We start from the raw sequence: 17,177 nt of genomic DNA, 5'->3' as shown, positions 1-17,177 counted from the left end.
TAATGAATTCCTTGCATTTAAATGAAGAGATAATTATTTTTATTTAGACTTTTTCTCATGTAATGACAGAGATTCTCAGAATACTAAACCACTCTGTAAGTCTCAGGAAATTTAATTTTGGCATTGAACTTTTGGGTTCCTGTATTTTGGCTCATGAACGGCAAGGTTTCCTTTATATGTTAAGATTACAGTTTGTCCAAGCTATGGTTACTTGAATTTAACTTCAGCTAGGATTGAAAATGATAGGTATTTCTCCAGCTACAAAATGAATTTTGGCAAATTGCCAAACCAAAACATACCTGTAGTCTGAAGTTGAGCAAGGAATTTTTAAACCAAAGGGTATATTTCCTTAGAAGTCTAAAATAAAAGTATCCATAAGAGTTACAGACAGTATAGTAGCTGTCAAAACTACTCAAATGGGTCTGAAATTCCTATTTGTCCTATGAATGGCCAAAAGCAAATATTTTGGTCCTCTTGCTCAGGGCCCAGGCTTACTCACCGGGCTGCAGTACTGGAGTTTCTTCCAAGTTTCACAGCGTATCCTCCTCCTGAGTAAGTGGCAAATTCCCCTTGAATGGGAGAACCACCCAGGGTCTCCTGATTCTGATAATGCCAAATGCTATCTGATTTGGTGATGTTTGTATCAAGGGGGCCCCAATTAACCCCATAGTTCTCTGTATCCTCCTGATGTTGGTGAGGTGGCTTCACTTGCTCCCAGGGAGATACTCCAGCTGGGAAGAGTCCGGGATCAGCAATGCGAATCTGACGCAGCAGAACATTGCCCAAAAGAAAGGAGTTCCCATCAGCAATAAATCCTAATGAAAAAGTAAAAGAAACAGTTTTGTTTATATATTTTTTAAAATCTTTTTTTCCAGCACATCCAGAATGCAGAAAAAAGAAACGACGTAAAAAGTGCCACATTAGGTTAGTAACGAGAAAAAATGCACCCTTTCACCATTAGGTTTAAAAACATTTTTGGACGTTCTAGATAATGCTGTTAGGTAAGACAAAGAAGTAAGGCTGGATATGGTAAATCACACCTGTAATCCCAGCACTTTAGGAGGCCAAGGCGGGAGGATGGCTTGAGGCCAGGAGTTCAAGACCACCCTGGGCAACACAGGTGTACATGGTCTTTACATTAAAAAAAAAGTTCAAGTAATAATGAGACATATAAAAATAAAAAAGTGAAATTATCACAATTTGTAAATGATATGTCTAATCTAGATGAATTAAGAGAATCGACTGAAAAACTGACCATTGAACAACACATGTTTGAACCGCACGGGTCCTCTTACAAGTAGATTTTCTCCCACCTCTGCCACCCCCGAGACACCAAGACTAGCCCCTCTCCTCTTCCTCAGCCTACTCAATGTGAAGACTGAGGATGAAGACCTTTGTCATGATCCACTTAATGAACAGTAAATTAGTTTATCTTCCTTATGATTTCCTTAATATTCTTTTATCTAGCTTAAGAATATAGTATCTAACACACATATAAAATATGTGTTAATCAACTGTTATGTTATCAGTACGTCTTCCAGTCAATAGTAGGCTATTAGTAGTTAAGTTTTTGAGGAGTCAAAAGTCAGACATGGGCCGGGTGCGGTGGCTCAAGCCTATAATCCCAGCACTTTGGGAGGCCGAGACGGGCAGATCACAAGGTCAGGAGATCGAGACCATCCTGGCTAACATCGTGAAACCCCGTCTCTACTAAAAAAATACCAAAAACTAGCCGGGCGTGATGGCAGGCGCCTGGAGTCCCAGCTACTCGGGAGGCTGAGGCAGGAGAATGGTGTAAACCGGGGAGGCGGAGCTTGCAGTGAGCTGAGATCCGGCCACTGCACTCCAGCCTGGGCCACAGAGCCAGACTCCGTCTCAAAAAAAAAAAAAAAAAAAAAAAAAAAAAAAAAAAAAAAGTTAGACATGAATTTTCATCTGCATCAGGGGCCAGCACCCCAAGCCCTGGGTTGTTCAAAGGTCAATTGTACTTACAAAAAGAATTCAGCAAGGTGGCTGGATACTAAATAAACAAAGAAATCAACAGTGTTCATATGGCCACACAATATTTACTTAGATAGTATACAGAAATCAAACATTTTTTGTTGAGACAGACTCTCACTCTGTTGCCCAGGCTGGAGTGCAGTGGTACAATCTTTGCTCACTGTAATCTCTGCCTCCCAGGTTCAAGTGATTCTCCTGCCTCAGCCTCCTGAGTAGCAGGGACTACAGGTGTTCCACCCAGCTACTTTAAAAATTTTTTTTTAGTAGATATGAAGTTTCACCATGTTGGCCAGGCTAGTCTGGAACTTCTGACCTCAGGTGATCTGCCCATCTTGGCCTCCCAAAGTGCTGGGATTACAGGCATGAGGTATCATACCTGTCCTAAAACATCTCATTTATAATAGTAACACAAAAGGTAAAATAAACCTAACAAGAGATGTGCAAAAATTCTATGGGGAGCAATTCTGAATCTTACTGAGAGCTACAAATGAAGATGAAAACAGAAAAGCACACCATGCTCTCAGGGAGGAAGAGAACATAATAAAAATCTTAATTCCCTAAATTAATCTTTATAGGTTCTTAGTCTATATCTCTATAAAGATCTAGATCTATAACTATATACATTCTTAATATATAAAAAGCTCCTACAAAACAAAACGGGTAAACAAACCACACAGCCTGATAAAAAGTAGCCAAAGAATATGGGCGGATTCTTACTCATCCATTCTTTCTATCAGTATGTATTGAGTGCTCAAAGGCACCAGGTCCCGCCTAGGTACCCAGAATATAGCAGTGGCTGTAACAGAGTCCAGGCCACCGACAGCCCATATTTGAGGAGCAAGAGAGATGGGCAATAATCAAATAATATTCAGGTAATGCTAAGGGCTATGAAGAAAAATTAAGCAGAGTAAGGGGATCAAGAGTGATTTGGAGAGGGAGCAACGCTGTTACCTTAGGTAGGATCATTAGAGAAGCTTTCTCTGGGAAGATGGCATAGGAGAGGCCCTAACACAGTCAGAAATCAGTCACAAGGAGAACAGCAAGTTCCAAGGCCCTGAGTGAGAGCATGCTTGACATATTTAAGGAAAGCACAGAAGCTTGAGTGGCTGAAGTCGCGTGAACGAGGGTAAGAGGAGTAAGAGATGAAGTAACAGATGCAACTGGGGGCCAAACCAGGCAGGCCCTTGTAAGCTTTGGAAAGGACTTGGGACTTCAAGTTTGATGGGAATCCACCGGGCGGTTTTAAACAATGAAGCAACAGATTTATGTCTTAAAAATAGAATATAGGGAGGATTGAGTGAAGAAAGGCAAAAACATATGGGCAAGTATTGCTCCTATGAAAAGGGAAAAAGCGTGTCTTAGTTTAAACTTTCATTTCTCTGGGTGCAGTTACAAAGTCTTTCATATATTTCATGGACACTTGAATTGTTTGAAAACACCAATTTTCACCAGGCTGTCTCTTGGGAATGTGGGCAGGTGCTCTCATATATTGCTTCTTTTTTTTTTTTGTTTTGTTTTTTTGAGACAGAGTTTTGCTCTGTCTCCCAGGCTGGAGTACAGTGGGACGATCTTGACTCACTGCAACCTCTGCCTCCCAGGTTCAAGCAACTCTCCTCCCTCAACCTCCTGAGTAGCTAGGACTACAGGCATGCACCACCAGGCCAAGCTAATTTGTGTGTGTGTGCTTTTTTTCTTTTTTTAGTAGAGACGGGGTTTCACTATGTTGACCAGGCTGGTCTCGAACTCAAGTGATCTGCCTGCCTTGGCCTCCCAAAGTGCTGGGATTACAGATGTGACCCACTGCACCAGCCATATATTGCTAATAGCAGTGTTTATTGGTACACTAGGACAATTTGGCAATCTCTTTCTAAATTAAAAATGTATATATACTTTGACCTAGCAGTCTTTTCCAAGGTATTTATCTTTTGATGTATTTGCACCTTTGTGGAATTAAGTATGTACAAGGATATTAATGATAGTCTTGCTAACAATAAGCCTGGAAATGATCTAAAGACCTATCAGTAGGGAGCTGGGTATATAAATTATGGTACATCCATGCAGTGGGATACTATACAGTAAGTGAATAAAACATAATAGGGGCATCTTCATATGTGCTGATAGAACAAGCCCCAGATAAACTGTTAAGGGAAAAAAGCAAAATGGTTTTTTTTTTTTTTTGAGACAGAGTCTCACTCTGTTGCCCTGGCTGGAGTGCAGTGTGGTGTGATCTTGACTCACTGCAACCTCCACCTCTCCGGTTCAAGTGAGTTTCCTGCCTCAGCCTCCCAAGTAGTTGGGATTACAGGCGCCCGCCACCATGGATGGCTAATTTTTGTATTTTTAGTAGAGATGGGGTTTTACCATGTTGGCCAGGCTGGTCTCGAACTCCTGACCTTGTGGATCCACCCACCTCCACCTCCCAAAGTGCTGAGACTACAGGCAGGAGCCACTGCGCCCGGTCATTACCTTTGAAAGAATATATAATAAATATATATAATAAATTGGGACTGTAGCTGTCTCTTGAAAGGAGAGAAGGGGATCTAGGGGACAAGGAAGAGCTGCACAATATACCCTTTAGTTGTACATTTGGATTTTCTTTTTTTTTTTTTTTTGATGCAGGGTCTCACTCTGTCGCCCAGGCTGGAGTGCAGTGATGCGATCTTGGCTCACTGCAACCTCCGCCTCCCAGCTCAAGCAATTCTCCCACCCCAGCCTCCCAAGTAGCTGGGACCACAGGTCTGCATTACCATGCCCAGCTAATTTGTATATTTTTTGTAGAGATGGGGTTGCACCATGTTGCCTAGGCTGACCTTGAACTCCTGGGCTCAAGTGATCCTCCAGCCTTGGCCTCCCAAAGTGCTGTGATTACAGGCATGAGCCACTGTGCCTGGCTGGATTTTCTTCATACTCATGTTTTACTGATTTGCAAAACTATTCTTTCTAAAATTTTTATATTTTTAAAAAATAGATATGAGGTCTATGTTGTCCAGGCTGGTCTTGAACTCCTGGGTTCAAGCAATCTGCCCACCTCAGCCTCCCAAAGTGCTGGGATTATGGGCATGAGCCACTGTGCCCAGCCAAGACACTACATACTACAGGAGCCAAGCAGTGCAAGAGAGACCATGCCTGCCGTGATGATGCAGACCTCAGCCAGAGATCCAGTCACTATTTTTGTTCTTGAGATGGGGTCTTGGCTCTGCTCAGACTAGGGTGTAGTGGTGAGACCATGGCTCACTGCAGCCTTAAACTCCTGGGCTCAAATGATCCTCCTGCCTCAGACTCCCAAGCAGCTGGTACTACAGTCACGTGCAACCATGCCTGGCTAATTTTTTTTTGTAGAGATGGGATCTTGCCATGTTGCCCAGGCTGGTCTTGAACTACTGGCTTCAAATGATACCCCTGCTACAGTATCCAAAAGCATTAGCATCACAGGCGTAAGCCACTGTGTCTGGCCCAGTCACCTTGATTTAGTATTTTGTTCAGGACAAGGTACAATTATAGACTGCAAGTAGAATGTGCCGTGGGCCAGGTGCGGTGGCTTATGCCTGTAATTCCATCGCTCTGGGAGGCTGAGGCGGGTGGATCACCTGAGGTCAGCCTGGTCAATATAGCAAAACCCCATCTCTACTAAAAATAAAAAAAATTAGCTGGGCATGGTGTGGGGCGCCTATAATCCCAGCTACTCAGGAGGCTGAGGGAGGAGAATCGCTTGAGCCCGGGGGTTGGAGGTTGCAGTGAGACGAGATCACGCCACTTTGCTGTAACCTGGGCGGAAGAGCGAAACTCCGTCTTGGGGAAAAAAAAAAAGAAAAAGAACGTACCCTGAACCCAGAACTGTCACCACCTAAAACTGAACTAAGGACACCAGTCTGGGCAACATAGTGAGACCCTGTCTCTAAAAAAAATAATAATTAACTGGGTATGGTGGCACACACGGGTAGTCCCAGCTACTCAGGACGCTGAGGTGGGGGAATTGCTTGAGCCCACAAGTTTAAGGCTGCAGTGAGATGAGATTATGTCACTGCATTCTAGCCTGAGTGGGAGACTGAGACCTTGATTCTAAAAGTAAAATTAAAAAAAAAATTGAACTAAATAGATTCAACATGCAATAAATAGGAGTTATTATCTATAAAAACTCTCTCAAACACACTAACCACACCTTTAGGACTGCAAATGTTTGCTGAGATAAAAATGCATTTTAGCCGGGCGCGGTGGCTCAAGCCTGTAATCCCAGCACTTTGGGAGGCCGAGACGGGCAGATCACTAGGTCAGGAGATCGAGACCATCCTGGCTAACACGGTGAAACCCCGTCTCTACTAAAAAATACAAAAAACTAGCCGGGCGAGGTGGCGGGCGCCTGTAGTCCCAGCTACTCAGGAGGCTGAGACAGGAGAATGACCTGAACCCGGGAGGCGGAGCTTGCAGTGAGCTCAGATCCGGCCACTGCACTCCAGCCTGGGCGACAGAGCGAGACTCCGTCTCAAAAAAAAAAAAAAAAAATGCATTTTAGATTCTTTTTCAGGAACCTAGGAAGTGATCCAAATCTCATCAGGAAGCCACCAATCCTGACATAAATGAATTTAACAGTTTCCAGAATGCAGCTTACTTAACAAGATCTAAAGTTAAATAATGACAGTGTTGGTAACTGGTGGAAAAATTTTGAATACGAAACATTCCTGGCAGATGCAGTGGCTCTCACCTGTAATCCCAGCACTTTGGGAGGCCGAGGTGGGTGGATCACTTGAGGTCAGGAATTTGAAACCAGCCTGACCAACATGGTGAAACCCCATCTCTACTAAAGGAAGCTGAGGCAGGAGAATCGCTGGAACCCGGGAGGCGGAGGTTGCAGTGAGCCAAGATCATGCCATTGCACTCCAGCCTGGGCAATGAGAGCAAAACTCTGCCTCAAAAAAAAAAAAAAAAAAAAGCCAGATGTGGTAGTGCATGCCTGTAATCCTAGCTACTAGAGAGGCTGAAGCAGGAGAATTGCTTCAACCAGGGAGGTGGAGGTTTCAGTGAGCCTGGATTGTGCCACTGCACTCTGGCCTGCGTGACAGAGTAAGACTGTCTCAAAAAAAAAAAAAAAAAAAAAAAAAGTGATCCCTGAGAAAGTCATTCTTTAGCATTTCTTCATCACTGTCCACAGCAAGGCATACTAACTCCTCTGCATGGTGGCTTTCCTTGAAGACACAAACCATATCGTGTCCATCTTTTCACTGTTAGCTCCTAGGACAGTTCCAAGCATATTAGAGAAGTTCAATGCATTTTGTGGGGCTGAACTGGATACTCATGCAAGCAAAGTCACACAGACATCCTCACAGACTTGGGAAAGATGGCTCAGGCCAAAATAGCATCTCATGTGGAGATCCTCCAATGAACCCACATTCCTGGTTTTGCACTTACTGAACAGCCTTCTCTGCTATGTGTGGTTGAGTCCTAGGGGTCACTCCAGTTACTTCTCATGATGTAACTGAATCCACTGTCATTCTTGCTTGTCAGCCTTTTGTGAAGCTCATCAGCGGGGAATCGGCCCCATGGGCCTGGGTGAACAGATGTAACTGAACCTCCTTAGATGAAGTCCAGGGAACAAGCTCTTGGGATGCCCACAGGTACGGCCATATCAGAAAACACCAGCTGACCTTCCTCCACTTTCTCATAGATCGTGGTACAGGGTATTTGGAAAATGAATTGTACCCCATATTTGCAATGAATGGGCTTCAGGACTGCATTCTTACCTCTGTAATCCCCATACAGGCTAGGAAGGAGGATGTGATTGGCCCAGGGATAGAAATCCTGAAGAAGTTTGATTTCCGAGAATCGGGGCGAAAAGGTCTTCCTGATAGCTTGGTGGAGGTAAAATCTATTGGAGTTCTTTACAGAGCAGATTGCAGTCATCAACAGGGTAAGGAAAAGGATTTGTACTAGTTTAAAAGAGGAAAAAAAAGTCACAGTTGAGTGGTTAACTTAGAAATCCTCTATGTCTTTTTCTTCATTTTTCCTAAGTCTATAGACTTACGCAGGTCAAAACCAGTCAAAAATTGGCAGTTTCATATGGTTCAGTCTAATAATTATGAATACACACATTGACATTCCCTTCCCAGAATTATTCTGCCACTAATCATACATTTTACTTAAAATAAGATACATTGGCTGTGGCCGGGCACAGTGGCTCACACCTGTAGTCCTAGCACTTTGGAAGCTGAGAGGGGCAGATCACCTAATGTCAAGAGTTCAAGACCAGCCTGACCAACATAGTGAAAACCCCTACCTACTAGAAATACAAAAATGAGCTGGGCGTGGTGGTGTGTGCCTGTAATCCCAGCTAACCAGGAGACAGAGGTAGGAGAATCACTAGAACCCAGGAGGCACAGGATGCAGTGAGCTGACATTGCACTACTGCACTCCAGCCTGGGCAACAGAGTGAGACTGTGTCAAAAAAAAAAAAAAAAAAAAAAAAAAAAAAAGAAAGAAAAAGATACATAAAATCCCACACAAGAAATATGGTGTTCAGCTCTAAGGACCAAGCATGCACTCTGTTTCACTCATGTGATTGTGTTTACAAGCAGCAAAGTCATGATAAAAACATAATTTGTCTTCTTTGGACTAGGGAATCCAGTAATGAACTAGATGTGTTGAAGCCAGTCAACTAGCACCTACAGAATAGACGTTTGCCAAAGCATTTTCATTTTCCCTCCATAGATCGTGTTATTAAATTTTGCAGGTAGAGAAACTGACTTACTCTAGCACAGAATGAAACCTCTAGACTCCAAGGTCAGGGGTCTGTCCAGTTACCATCCCACCTGCTTTACTGGAATCCCAAATCTCATGAGGTGAAGATTTTAAAAGACAGCTTTTCAACCCTTCTTTACTTTCCATTTTATTCTCTCTCTTCCTTTCCCTTCTGGAAAAGGTGCTGTATTATTAATATGTTGCCATTTCCTCTCCATACCCAAAATATCTCCAGTCAGCTTGAAGAGTTTCTTCTTTTTCAAGGTTCTTTCTGGACGCTTAGTTGGACTATTCATAGCTGGGGCTACATAGACGGGGTTGTTCTTATCTCTTGAACCTGGTACTGACGAAGAACATTTTGCTGTCAAAAATTCAAATGTAGACCAAAGAAATGTTATATTTCATTAAGCGGCCACTCACCATTCACTGAGCATCTACTGTGTGCACTTCCTTTTAAATGTTAAACAAGCACTTCCTTTTAAATTTTAAATGTAAAACTGCCCACACAGTGCCTCTTAAGCTCTCTATTATAAAGGACCTGTTTTTAAAAAAATTACAATCAGTTGAGGACTGATACTTTTGTACAATACAGTGAAAATGAGTTACTAGGCTGAACACAGTGGCTCATGCCTGTATTTTCAATTCTAGCACTTTGGGAGGCCAAGGCAGCAGGATCGCTTAAGGCCAGGAGTTGACCAGCCTGGTCAACATAGTGAGATGTTGTCTCTACAAAAAAAATAAAAAATTAGCCAGGCATAGTGGCACATGCCTGTGGTCCCAGGTAGGGGAGGTGGGGGAGGGGGGATATCAAGTATGGCAAGGTGGCCAGAGTTCCACTGATCTAATTTGCTTTTTTCAAAATTAGGTAGTTGTTAGAACTATTTGAGTTACCCAAGAGTGCCAAGATCCTCTTTGTTTGTTGTTCCTTCTCTTTGTTAAGCCGTGGCATCCTGCTCATCATCAGTGAGTGTAAGAATGTGAAGAAGACCACCTGGGCAGGAGAATCACAGGAGAACATCGTGAGCAGACGTTACAGACCCAGGAAGATAACACCACATGTAAAGGAAGAGGTGGGCACTCATGAAAAACTTCAATTATTTGGCTCTTCATGTTAATGAAAAACTAATTTCACATTAATTTTTGCACAATGATGGGGACCAGGAGAAGGGCCATCAGACTCTAAATAATGTTAATATTCGTATTTTTTGCTTATAGTTCTTAATCTGGTTGGCTGGAGAAGCTGATACCGTCAAATGATTTGTGATGTCTATTCAATAACATCTCTCAGTATCTTTGGAAGACCTCTGATGAAAATCCAGACTTTTTTTTTTTTTTTTTTTGAGATGGAGTCTCGCTCTGTCACCGAGGCTGGAATGCAGTGATGCAATCTCGGCTCACTGCAACCTCGGCTTCCTGGGTTCAAGTGATTCTCTTGCCTCAGCCTCCCAAGTAGCTGGGACTACAGGTGCATACCACACGCAGTCTATTTTATTTTATTATTATTTTTTGAGACAGAGTCTCGCTCTGCTGCCCAGGCTGGAGTACAATGGCACGATCTCGGCTCACTGCAACCTCCGCCTCCCGGGTTCAAGTGATTCTCCCTGCCTCAGCCTCCTGAGTAGCTGGGATTACAGGCACTCACCACCACACCTGGCTAATTTTTGTATTTTTAGTGGAGACAGGGTTTCGCTGTGTTGACCAGGGTAGTCTTGAAATCCCAACCTCAAGTGATCTGCCCGCCTTAGCCTCCCAAAGTACTAGGATTACAAGCGTGAGCCACCGCTCCTGGCCACTATGGATTTTCTGGAGATGGATCCTTAGATGTGAAACCTCTCTAGCAAAAGGATGCAGAATTTGCAAGTTGTCACTATGTATTGCCAGACTTCCCTTAACCAGGACTGGCTGTTCATTTCCTTGGCATTACTGTGTATTATTATTTTTCTTTGCCATTATTAAAACAAAAATGCAATATGATAGTTTTATTGGACTAGCGAAGCTGAATTTCTTACATGTGTTTTGGCCACTGCAATCACGGGTTTTGCTTTAAAAAATTTATATCTTAACTTACATATAGTTAAAAAAAAGTTCGCTTTTTGGTGTATAATTCCATGAGTGTTGTATATCCACCACTACAGTCAAGACACCAAGTAGTTTCATCACCCCCAAAATTCCCTCAGGCTGTCCCTTTATATTTATGTTTTAGAAGGAACAGTCCATACCTTTTAGAAATATAAAGTCTGAAATACATGAAATGGATAAAGTGATATGAAGTCTGATATTGTTTCCCCAAATAACAGATGAAACAAGATTGGCCATGAGATGGTTATTGTTGAAGCTGAGTGGTAGGACTTAGAATGCATTATACTAGTCTTCACACTTTTGTGTGGGTTTGACGTTTTTCTTAATTAAAAACATTTTAAGTTTTTTGTTATTTTTTCAAAGTGGTTTGGGTTGTTGATTTGTTTCTGTCCTCTTCGCTCCTCAATCCTTTTCTGCCATACTTCTCAGCTTTTTCTGTCACGAATTTCACGTATCCGTAACAAATGTCAGTTTGCCTTTTTCTTTTTCTTTTTTAGTGTTGAGACAGGGTCTTGCTCTGTCACCTAGGCTGGAACGCAGTGGCACAATCACGGCTTACTGCAGCCTCAACCTCTGGGCCAAGCCATCCTCCCACCTTAGACTCCCAAGTAGCTGGAACTACAGGAGCACACCACCACGCCTGGCTAATTTTTTCTAATTTTTGTAGACGTGGAGTTTCATCATGTTGCCCAGGCTGGTCTCAAACACCTGGACTCAAGCAATCTGCCTGCCTTGGCGTCCCAAAGTGCTGGGATTACATGCATGAGCCACTGCACCCAGCCTGGTTTGCCTATTTGGTTTTTGTTATGTTGCACTGTCAAAACCACTTGACACCCAGGGACCTCAGTGTCCCTAACTTCTGCAATTCCAGCGGTTCTTCCCGTCCCGCGCATACCTTTCCTGGCTGGCTGATGAAGACGTTTTGAAGCACTGATAAAATAACTGAAATCATCCAGCTGGTGGCTTGGTCTTTGCTCATTTCCAAGCTATAAAGTGCTGTAAAAAAGGCTGAAGCCAGGCTAGTCAGACCTAGGAGGAGCCAGCAGACTACAGTCAACCATCTGGACAGGCCATTAGAGATGGGCTTTTTCCCTTCTTCTGAGCTCAGGATGGCGAAACTGGTGACTTCCCTGAAGCACAAAAGTTGAAGGAATAATCCCATATGCATCAGCTGAGAGAGAGGATGAGGAAGATGACAGCGGATAAAGAAGGCTTGGTGTGCTGCATTACCTGGATGGCTCTTGCTCCATGGGAAGAATATGTGTTTCCAAGAGTTCCTGGAGTGTTTGAAGCTGGCTGGCTGCATCTAGGAAGTCACAGGGCTGGCGACCGCGGGCGAGACCCAGCGTGCCTAAGTGAGACCGCAGCCTCTGCAGGGCTGTATGCAGGTAACGGCAGAAATGATGGTGGTTCTCAGGAACGACTGAAAATAGATTTCAAGTTGACGCTCTCACAAGTGGATTTTTTTTTTTTTCAATCAGTGCTGACGAGGTTGGCCTCGAACGTGTAGCCTCGCCTCCCCGAGTGCCAGGGCAACCAGCCTGAGTCAGCGCAGCTCCCATCACAAGTGATTTCAATAAGGAGCAATTGGTGTAGAGATGGACAATTCATTAATTGATTTGAGGCTGTATTTTCCCACTAGCAGAGACTGGACTGCACCCAACCCTTGCAGTGCTACCATCTTCTCTGAGGATGCCGGTGATTTTGTAGCAATTGTAAAATTCTAAGCTTTGATCTAAAGACTTTTAAAACCTATTTACTGAGTTCTTCACCAGAGTGGCAGTACATGTGACCTATACTAGTAAGTGCCCAGGAGACTCAAATCATATTTGAGAATCTATAAATTTCATAATCTCACCATCTCATAAAAGAAAAAGGATGACAAGTTTCAACAGTCTTCGACAAAGCAGATAGGATATGTGGGTCTAATACAGAAAACATTTTTTCTGTTTTTATTTATTTATTTATTTATTTTTGAGATGGAGTCTTGCTCTGTCGCCCAGGCTGAGTGTAGTGGCACAGTATTGGTTCACTGCAACCTCCACCTCCCGGGTTCAACTGATTCTCCTGCCTCAGCCTCTCTAGTAGCTGGGATTACAGGCATGTGCCACCACCCCCTGCTAATTTTTGTATTTATAGTAGAGACAGGGTTTCATCACATCATCAGGCTGGTTTTGAACTCCTGACCTCAGGTGATTGCACACCTCGGCCTCCCAAAATGCTGTGATTACACGTGTGAGCCACCCTGCCCGACCTGTGTTTTTTTTTTTCCAAGACAGAGTCTGACTATGTTGCCCCAGCTGCAGCGTAGTGGCCCGATCTCAGCTCACTGCAACCTCTGCCTCCTGGGTTCAAGCAATTCTCCTGCCTCAGCCTCCCCAGTAGCTGGGATTGTAGGCGCCCGCCCCCACACCCAGCTCATTTTTGTATTTTTAGTAGAGACAGGGTTTTGCCATGTTGGCCAGGCTGGCCCTGATCTCCTGACTTCAGGTAATCTGCCCACCTTGGCCTCTCAAAGTGCTGGGATTACAGGCGTGAGCCACCATGCCTGGCTTGTGTTTTTTACTTAATCCTGTACTTTGTATCACCAGATAGAGATAGATTGTCTAGAAATCATCAAGGGGAACAAAGCTATCAACTCTATATTAGAAGCTTAAGGAAATTAAAACAACCAGAAGGTTGTATCAGGCCTGTCGGTTATGAATGAGTAAGAAAGTAAGAGACATGCAAGGGAGTGGGAGGCGGATGGAAGATTGCTACTGAAATCTACTGAAGTTTACCGCGTGCCCAGTGGCACTTTGCCTGCTGATGACAGCTTTGACCCTCCAAGTGAGACGATATGAGGCTGGATAAAAGTTTCACCAGCTTAGTAACGTCACAAGAACTCCATGGCGGCTGCTCACACTTGGAGAGTAGGTATGTATTTCTCCTGAGCAGGAATCTCACAGTTTCCTTTAATTCCTGAATGTAGGACCAAGATGAGAAAAATCAGCCTGTTTTTCATTAACCCAGCATTTGTAGCAATTACAGGTGGTAAGGCCTTTTCCTTTAGTCAGAAGGGGATTTGCTTAGCATGAAGAACCGCAACTTTTCATGTTCCTTGGATGTTTCAGAAAGCAGTCACCTCACAGCTCACCGTAGCTTCAATACCAGTTTTATGAGAAAATACAGAAAGAAAAAAGAGACAATTTGATCAAACATCAAAGATTAAAGCAAGGCCAGAGTAGTGCCCATGCACTCCCATTTAGTTCTCAGAATACTTAATCATCAAGAGTAAAAGCCAAGCGTGTGGTTGATCACAGCTCAGGGGACAGGAACTGGGAAAAATGTACTACAGGTAACAGGACCCTGACAGCCTCCCATGAGATTCTTCCCACTGCTCTCTTCCACTGCATGGGGAAAGGGAGCATGTCATTTTTTTTTTTTTTTTTTTTTTGAGACAGTCTTGGTCTGTCACCAGGTTGGAGTGCAGTGGTGCGATCTCGGCTCACTGCAGCCTCTGCCTCCTGGGTTCAAGCGATTCTCCTGGCTCAGCCTCCTGAGTAGCTGGGACTACAGGCTCATGCCACCACACCCGGCTAATTTTTTTTTTTAAATCTTTTTAGTAGAGACGGGGTTTCACCGTGTTAGCCAGGATGGTCTCGATCTACTGACCTCGTGATCTGCCCACCTCGGCCTCCCAAAGTGCTGGGATTACAGGTGTGAGCTACCATGCCCGGCCAGGAGCATATAATTTATCTGAAAATTTGATACTGGCTGGGTGTGGCGGCTCACGCCTCTAATCCCAGCACTTTGGGAGGCCAAGGTGGGAGGATGGCTTGAGCCCAAGGGTTTGAGACCAGCCTGGACAACACGGTAAAACCCTGTCTCTACAAAAAAAAAAAAAAAAAAAAAAAAGCCAGACATGGTGTCACATGCCTGTAGTTCCAGCTACTTGGGAGGCTGAGGTGGGAGGATCACTTGAGCCCGGGAGTTTGAAGCTATCACAGTGAGCTGAGGTTGCACCACTGCACTCTCCAGCCTGTGCAACAGAGCCAGACCCTATCTCAAAACAAATAAGCAAGCAATAAAATAAAATATAAAATAAAATTTGATATCAAACTTACCTCAACTACCATTGTGGCAGAGAGAGGCTCAGCAGAAGCATCTGAGAGGCAGGAGGCCTGGACGGGAGGAAAGAGGGGCAGAGTCTCCTGTGGCTCAATCAACGGGAAGAGCCGCCCAATGACAAGATTGATGGGGAAGAGGATGACAGCAGTGTGGATGCTGATCAGCAGCTCAGACCAGGCCACAGCAAACGGACCCACTGAAAGAAAAGCATGACGTCAACTTTTATTGTCAACAATTAACATAATCGCAAAGTCATTCCTCTCCTAGGTTTAACTATTCACTGAGGAAGTTAACTACATTTATCTCGGGATAAAATTATCATGGCAGTAAAGACCACGTTGTGTTCCTAATACTGCTTCATTTGTTAATGAATGAGAACACCGAGAACATTTGTTAGAGTATTCTAATGCCAGGGCAGTGGAGGAAAAATGAAGGCACAATGTATTAGTCTGTTTTCACATTGCTATAAAGAACTACCTGAGACTGGGTAATTTATAAAGAGAAGAGGTTTAATTGACTCACAGTTCGTCATGGCTGGGGAGGCCTCCGGAAACTTACGATCATGGCAGAAGGTGAAGAGGAAGGAAGACACCTTACATGGCATCACAAAGCATTACAAAGCACTACAAAGCACCTTACGTGGCATTACACTTCACACGCCTTACAAAGCAAGGCATCTTGCATGGTGGCAGAAGAGTGACAGGGGAGCTGCCACGCACTGTTTTTATCCCCCCCGAGATGGAGTTTTGCTTTGTCACCCATGCTGGAGTGCAGTGGTGCAATCTCGGCTCACTGCAACCTCTGCCTCCGTGGTTCAGTTCAAGCAATTAAACCATCAGATCTCATGAGAACTCACTCACTATCGTGGGAAAAGCATGGGAGAAACTGCCCCCATGATCCAGTCACCTCCCAGCAAGTCCCTCCCCCAATACAGGGGGATTACAGGTGGATGTGAGATTTGGGTGGGGACACAGAGCCAAACCATATCACACAACATGATTCTGTTTCTAACCCTGAAAGTAAGAAGAATGGAATACAGTAAAAGTATTACATAGTAGGCTAGGCATGGTGACTCATGCCTGTAATCCCAGCATTTCAGGAGGCTGAGGCAGGAGGATCACTTGAGGCCAGGAGTTCCAGACCAAGCCTGGGTAACAGAGTGAGACCCTGCCAAAAAAAAAAAAAAAAAAGATTGCTTACTACAAACAACACACATCAGGGCTCATCCGTACATTGCTCATCTCTCTTGGCAGTGGTGCTGTTTATCTTCCAGAACATAACACTGATGACCATGTTGCAGAGTAGCAGTGTCATGCAGCAAGACAGCCGTTGGACCCTTGTAAACTGGTTCCAGGGATGCCGAGTTGCAACTGAAAGCCACAGATAATCCTGGGTGAACTTTTCGACAATCATGGAGGAAAACAGATGTCTGAAAAGAGAAATTAGAAGAGGAAATACACGAGATTTTCTTCGGAAAGTGCACCAGTTTAAGATGTGATTTGCCCAGCAACAAGCAACGTAACAGCTCCCAAGCCTCTGTTCAACCCCTCTGTGAATAAGCTTTCAGATATTGTAATTCTTTTATTTGAATTCTTTTACCACCACACAAATGTGTCCATGTAAGATTCTTTTGTTATTTTAGGATAAAAGGTTGTTGAGGATAATTTATACGGTATGCGAGTTTAAAATTAAAAATGGTTGTTTTAGCTTTATAAGAGTTTTGATAAATCTTTTACTCTTCAAAAGTTTACATCAAACTACTGCTCAAAATAGTTTGGTAAATTCATAGTCTGAGCACTTTCTCTACGCCAAATATGGAGGCACTACAAATAATATCTAAAAAGAAAGAACCCAAAAGACTTTGCTGGGCTTAAACACAAAATAAACCTTTCTGAGGAAGAGAAGCAGAATGAGAGAACAAGGTGGTGAGAGGGAGGTAGAAGCCACAGGAGTACTGAGCTCCTGATCTGGAAGAAGGCAGTACAAAAGTGGGAGCTTGACTTTTGTAGGGTAACTGAACTCAAAGTGTTTCATTGGGTGCAGGAAAGGGCGGGACACAACCAACTTCACTGCTAGAAGCTAGGGTTGAGGCTGGAGCTCATGAAAGGATACGTCAGAACAAAACCACCTCTGTAGGGCGACACATTTATAGTAAGGAGGTGAGGAAAAAAAGGACAGCTTCATGACCGGCAACTGAGTCAAGAGATCCAAGACTCATGACAAGATCTGCAATACTCCTAGTTTCATTAATTTCACTG

The 17,177-nt window shown here is 43.8% G+C and overlaps 1 protein-coding gene and 1 long non-coding RNA gene across 11 annotated transcripts in view; one reads left to right on the top strand and one right to left on the bottom strand.

Annotated features, from left to right (window-relative positions):
• The window catches only part of LOC105491548 (polycystin 1 like 3, transient receptor potential channel interacting), an 88,881-nt gene that overhangs the window by 18,386 nt on the left and 53,318 nt on the right, over nucleotides 1–17,177 (bottom strand). For 6 of the 8 annotated variants that reach the window (XR_011616563.1, XM_071084871.1, XM_071084873.1 and 3 more), the window contains 9 exons: nucleotides 16,152–16,348; nucleotides 14,916–15,115; nucleotides 13,590–13,770; nucleotides 12,040–12,232; nucleotides 11,705–11,939; nucleotides 9,622–9,721; nucleotides 8,951–9,091; nucleotides 7,737–7,922; nucleotides 500–815 (listed from right to left, as the gene is read on the bottom strand). Coding sequence is in view for 7 of the 8 variants with exons in the window: in XM_071084871.1 (XP_070940972.1) it covers nucleotides 500–815; nucleotides 7,737–7,922; nucleotides 8,951–9,091; nucleotides 9,622–9,721; nucleotides 11,705–11,939; nucleotides 12,040–12,232; nucleotides 13,590–13,770; nucleotides 14,916–15,115; nucleotides 16,152–16,348 (1,749 nt within the window). In the remaining variant the exon portion in view is untranslated. The remainder of the gene's footprint in view (nucleotides 1–499; nucleotides 816–7,736; nucleotides 7,923–8,950; nucleotides 9,092–9,621; nucleotides 9,722–11,704; nucleotides 11,940–12,039; nucleotides 12,233–13,589; nucleotides 13,771–14,915; nucleotides 15,116–16,151; nucleotides 16,349–17,177) is intronic. The other 2 variants (XM_071084867.1, XM_071084869.1) reach the window with 2 other exon arrangements.
• On the top strand, nucleotides 783–16,309 carry LOC139359910 (uncharacterized). Of its 3 annotated transcripts, none has more exons than XR_011616567.1 (5): nucleotides 783–924; nucleotides 7,501–7,610; nucleotides 7,756–7,903; nucleotides 9,671–9,800; nucleotides 11,307–11,607. It is a non-coding gene; the product is annotated as an uncharacterized lncRNA (long non-coding RNA). The 3 variants fall into 3 exon arrangements; XR_011616566.1 differs by lacking the exon at nucleotides 11,307–11,607 and adding an exon at nucleotides 16,173–16,309 and having other exon boundaries at nucleotides 784–924; XR_011616568.1 differs by lacking the exons at nucleotides 7,501–7,610; nucleotides 11,307–11,607 and adding an exon at nucleotides 16,173–16,309 and having other exon boundaries at nucleotides 786–924.

This window comes from Macaca nemestrina, chromosome 18 (genome assembly GCF_043159975.1).
Source record: "Macaca nemestrina isolate mMacNem1 chromosome 18, mMacNem.hap1, whole genome shotgun sequence".
In the NCBI taxonomy this organism is placed as follows: Eukaryota; Metazoa; Chordata; class Mammalia; order Primates; family Cercopithecidae; genus Macaca; species Macaca nemestrina.
This window is presented reverse-complemented; position numbering and strand designations above follow the sequence as displayed.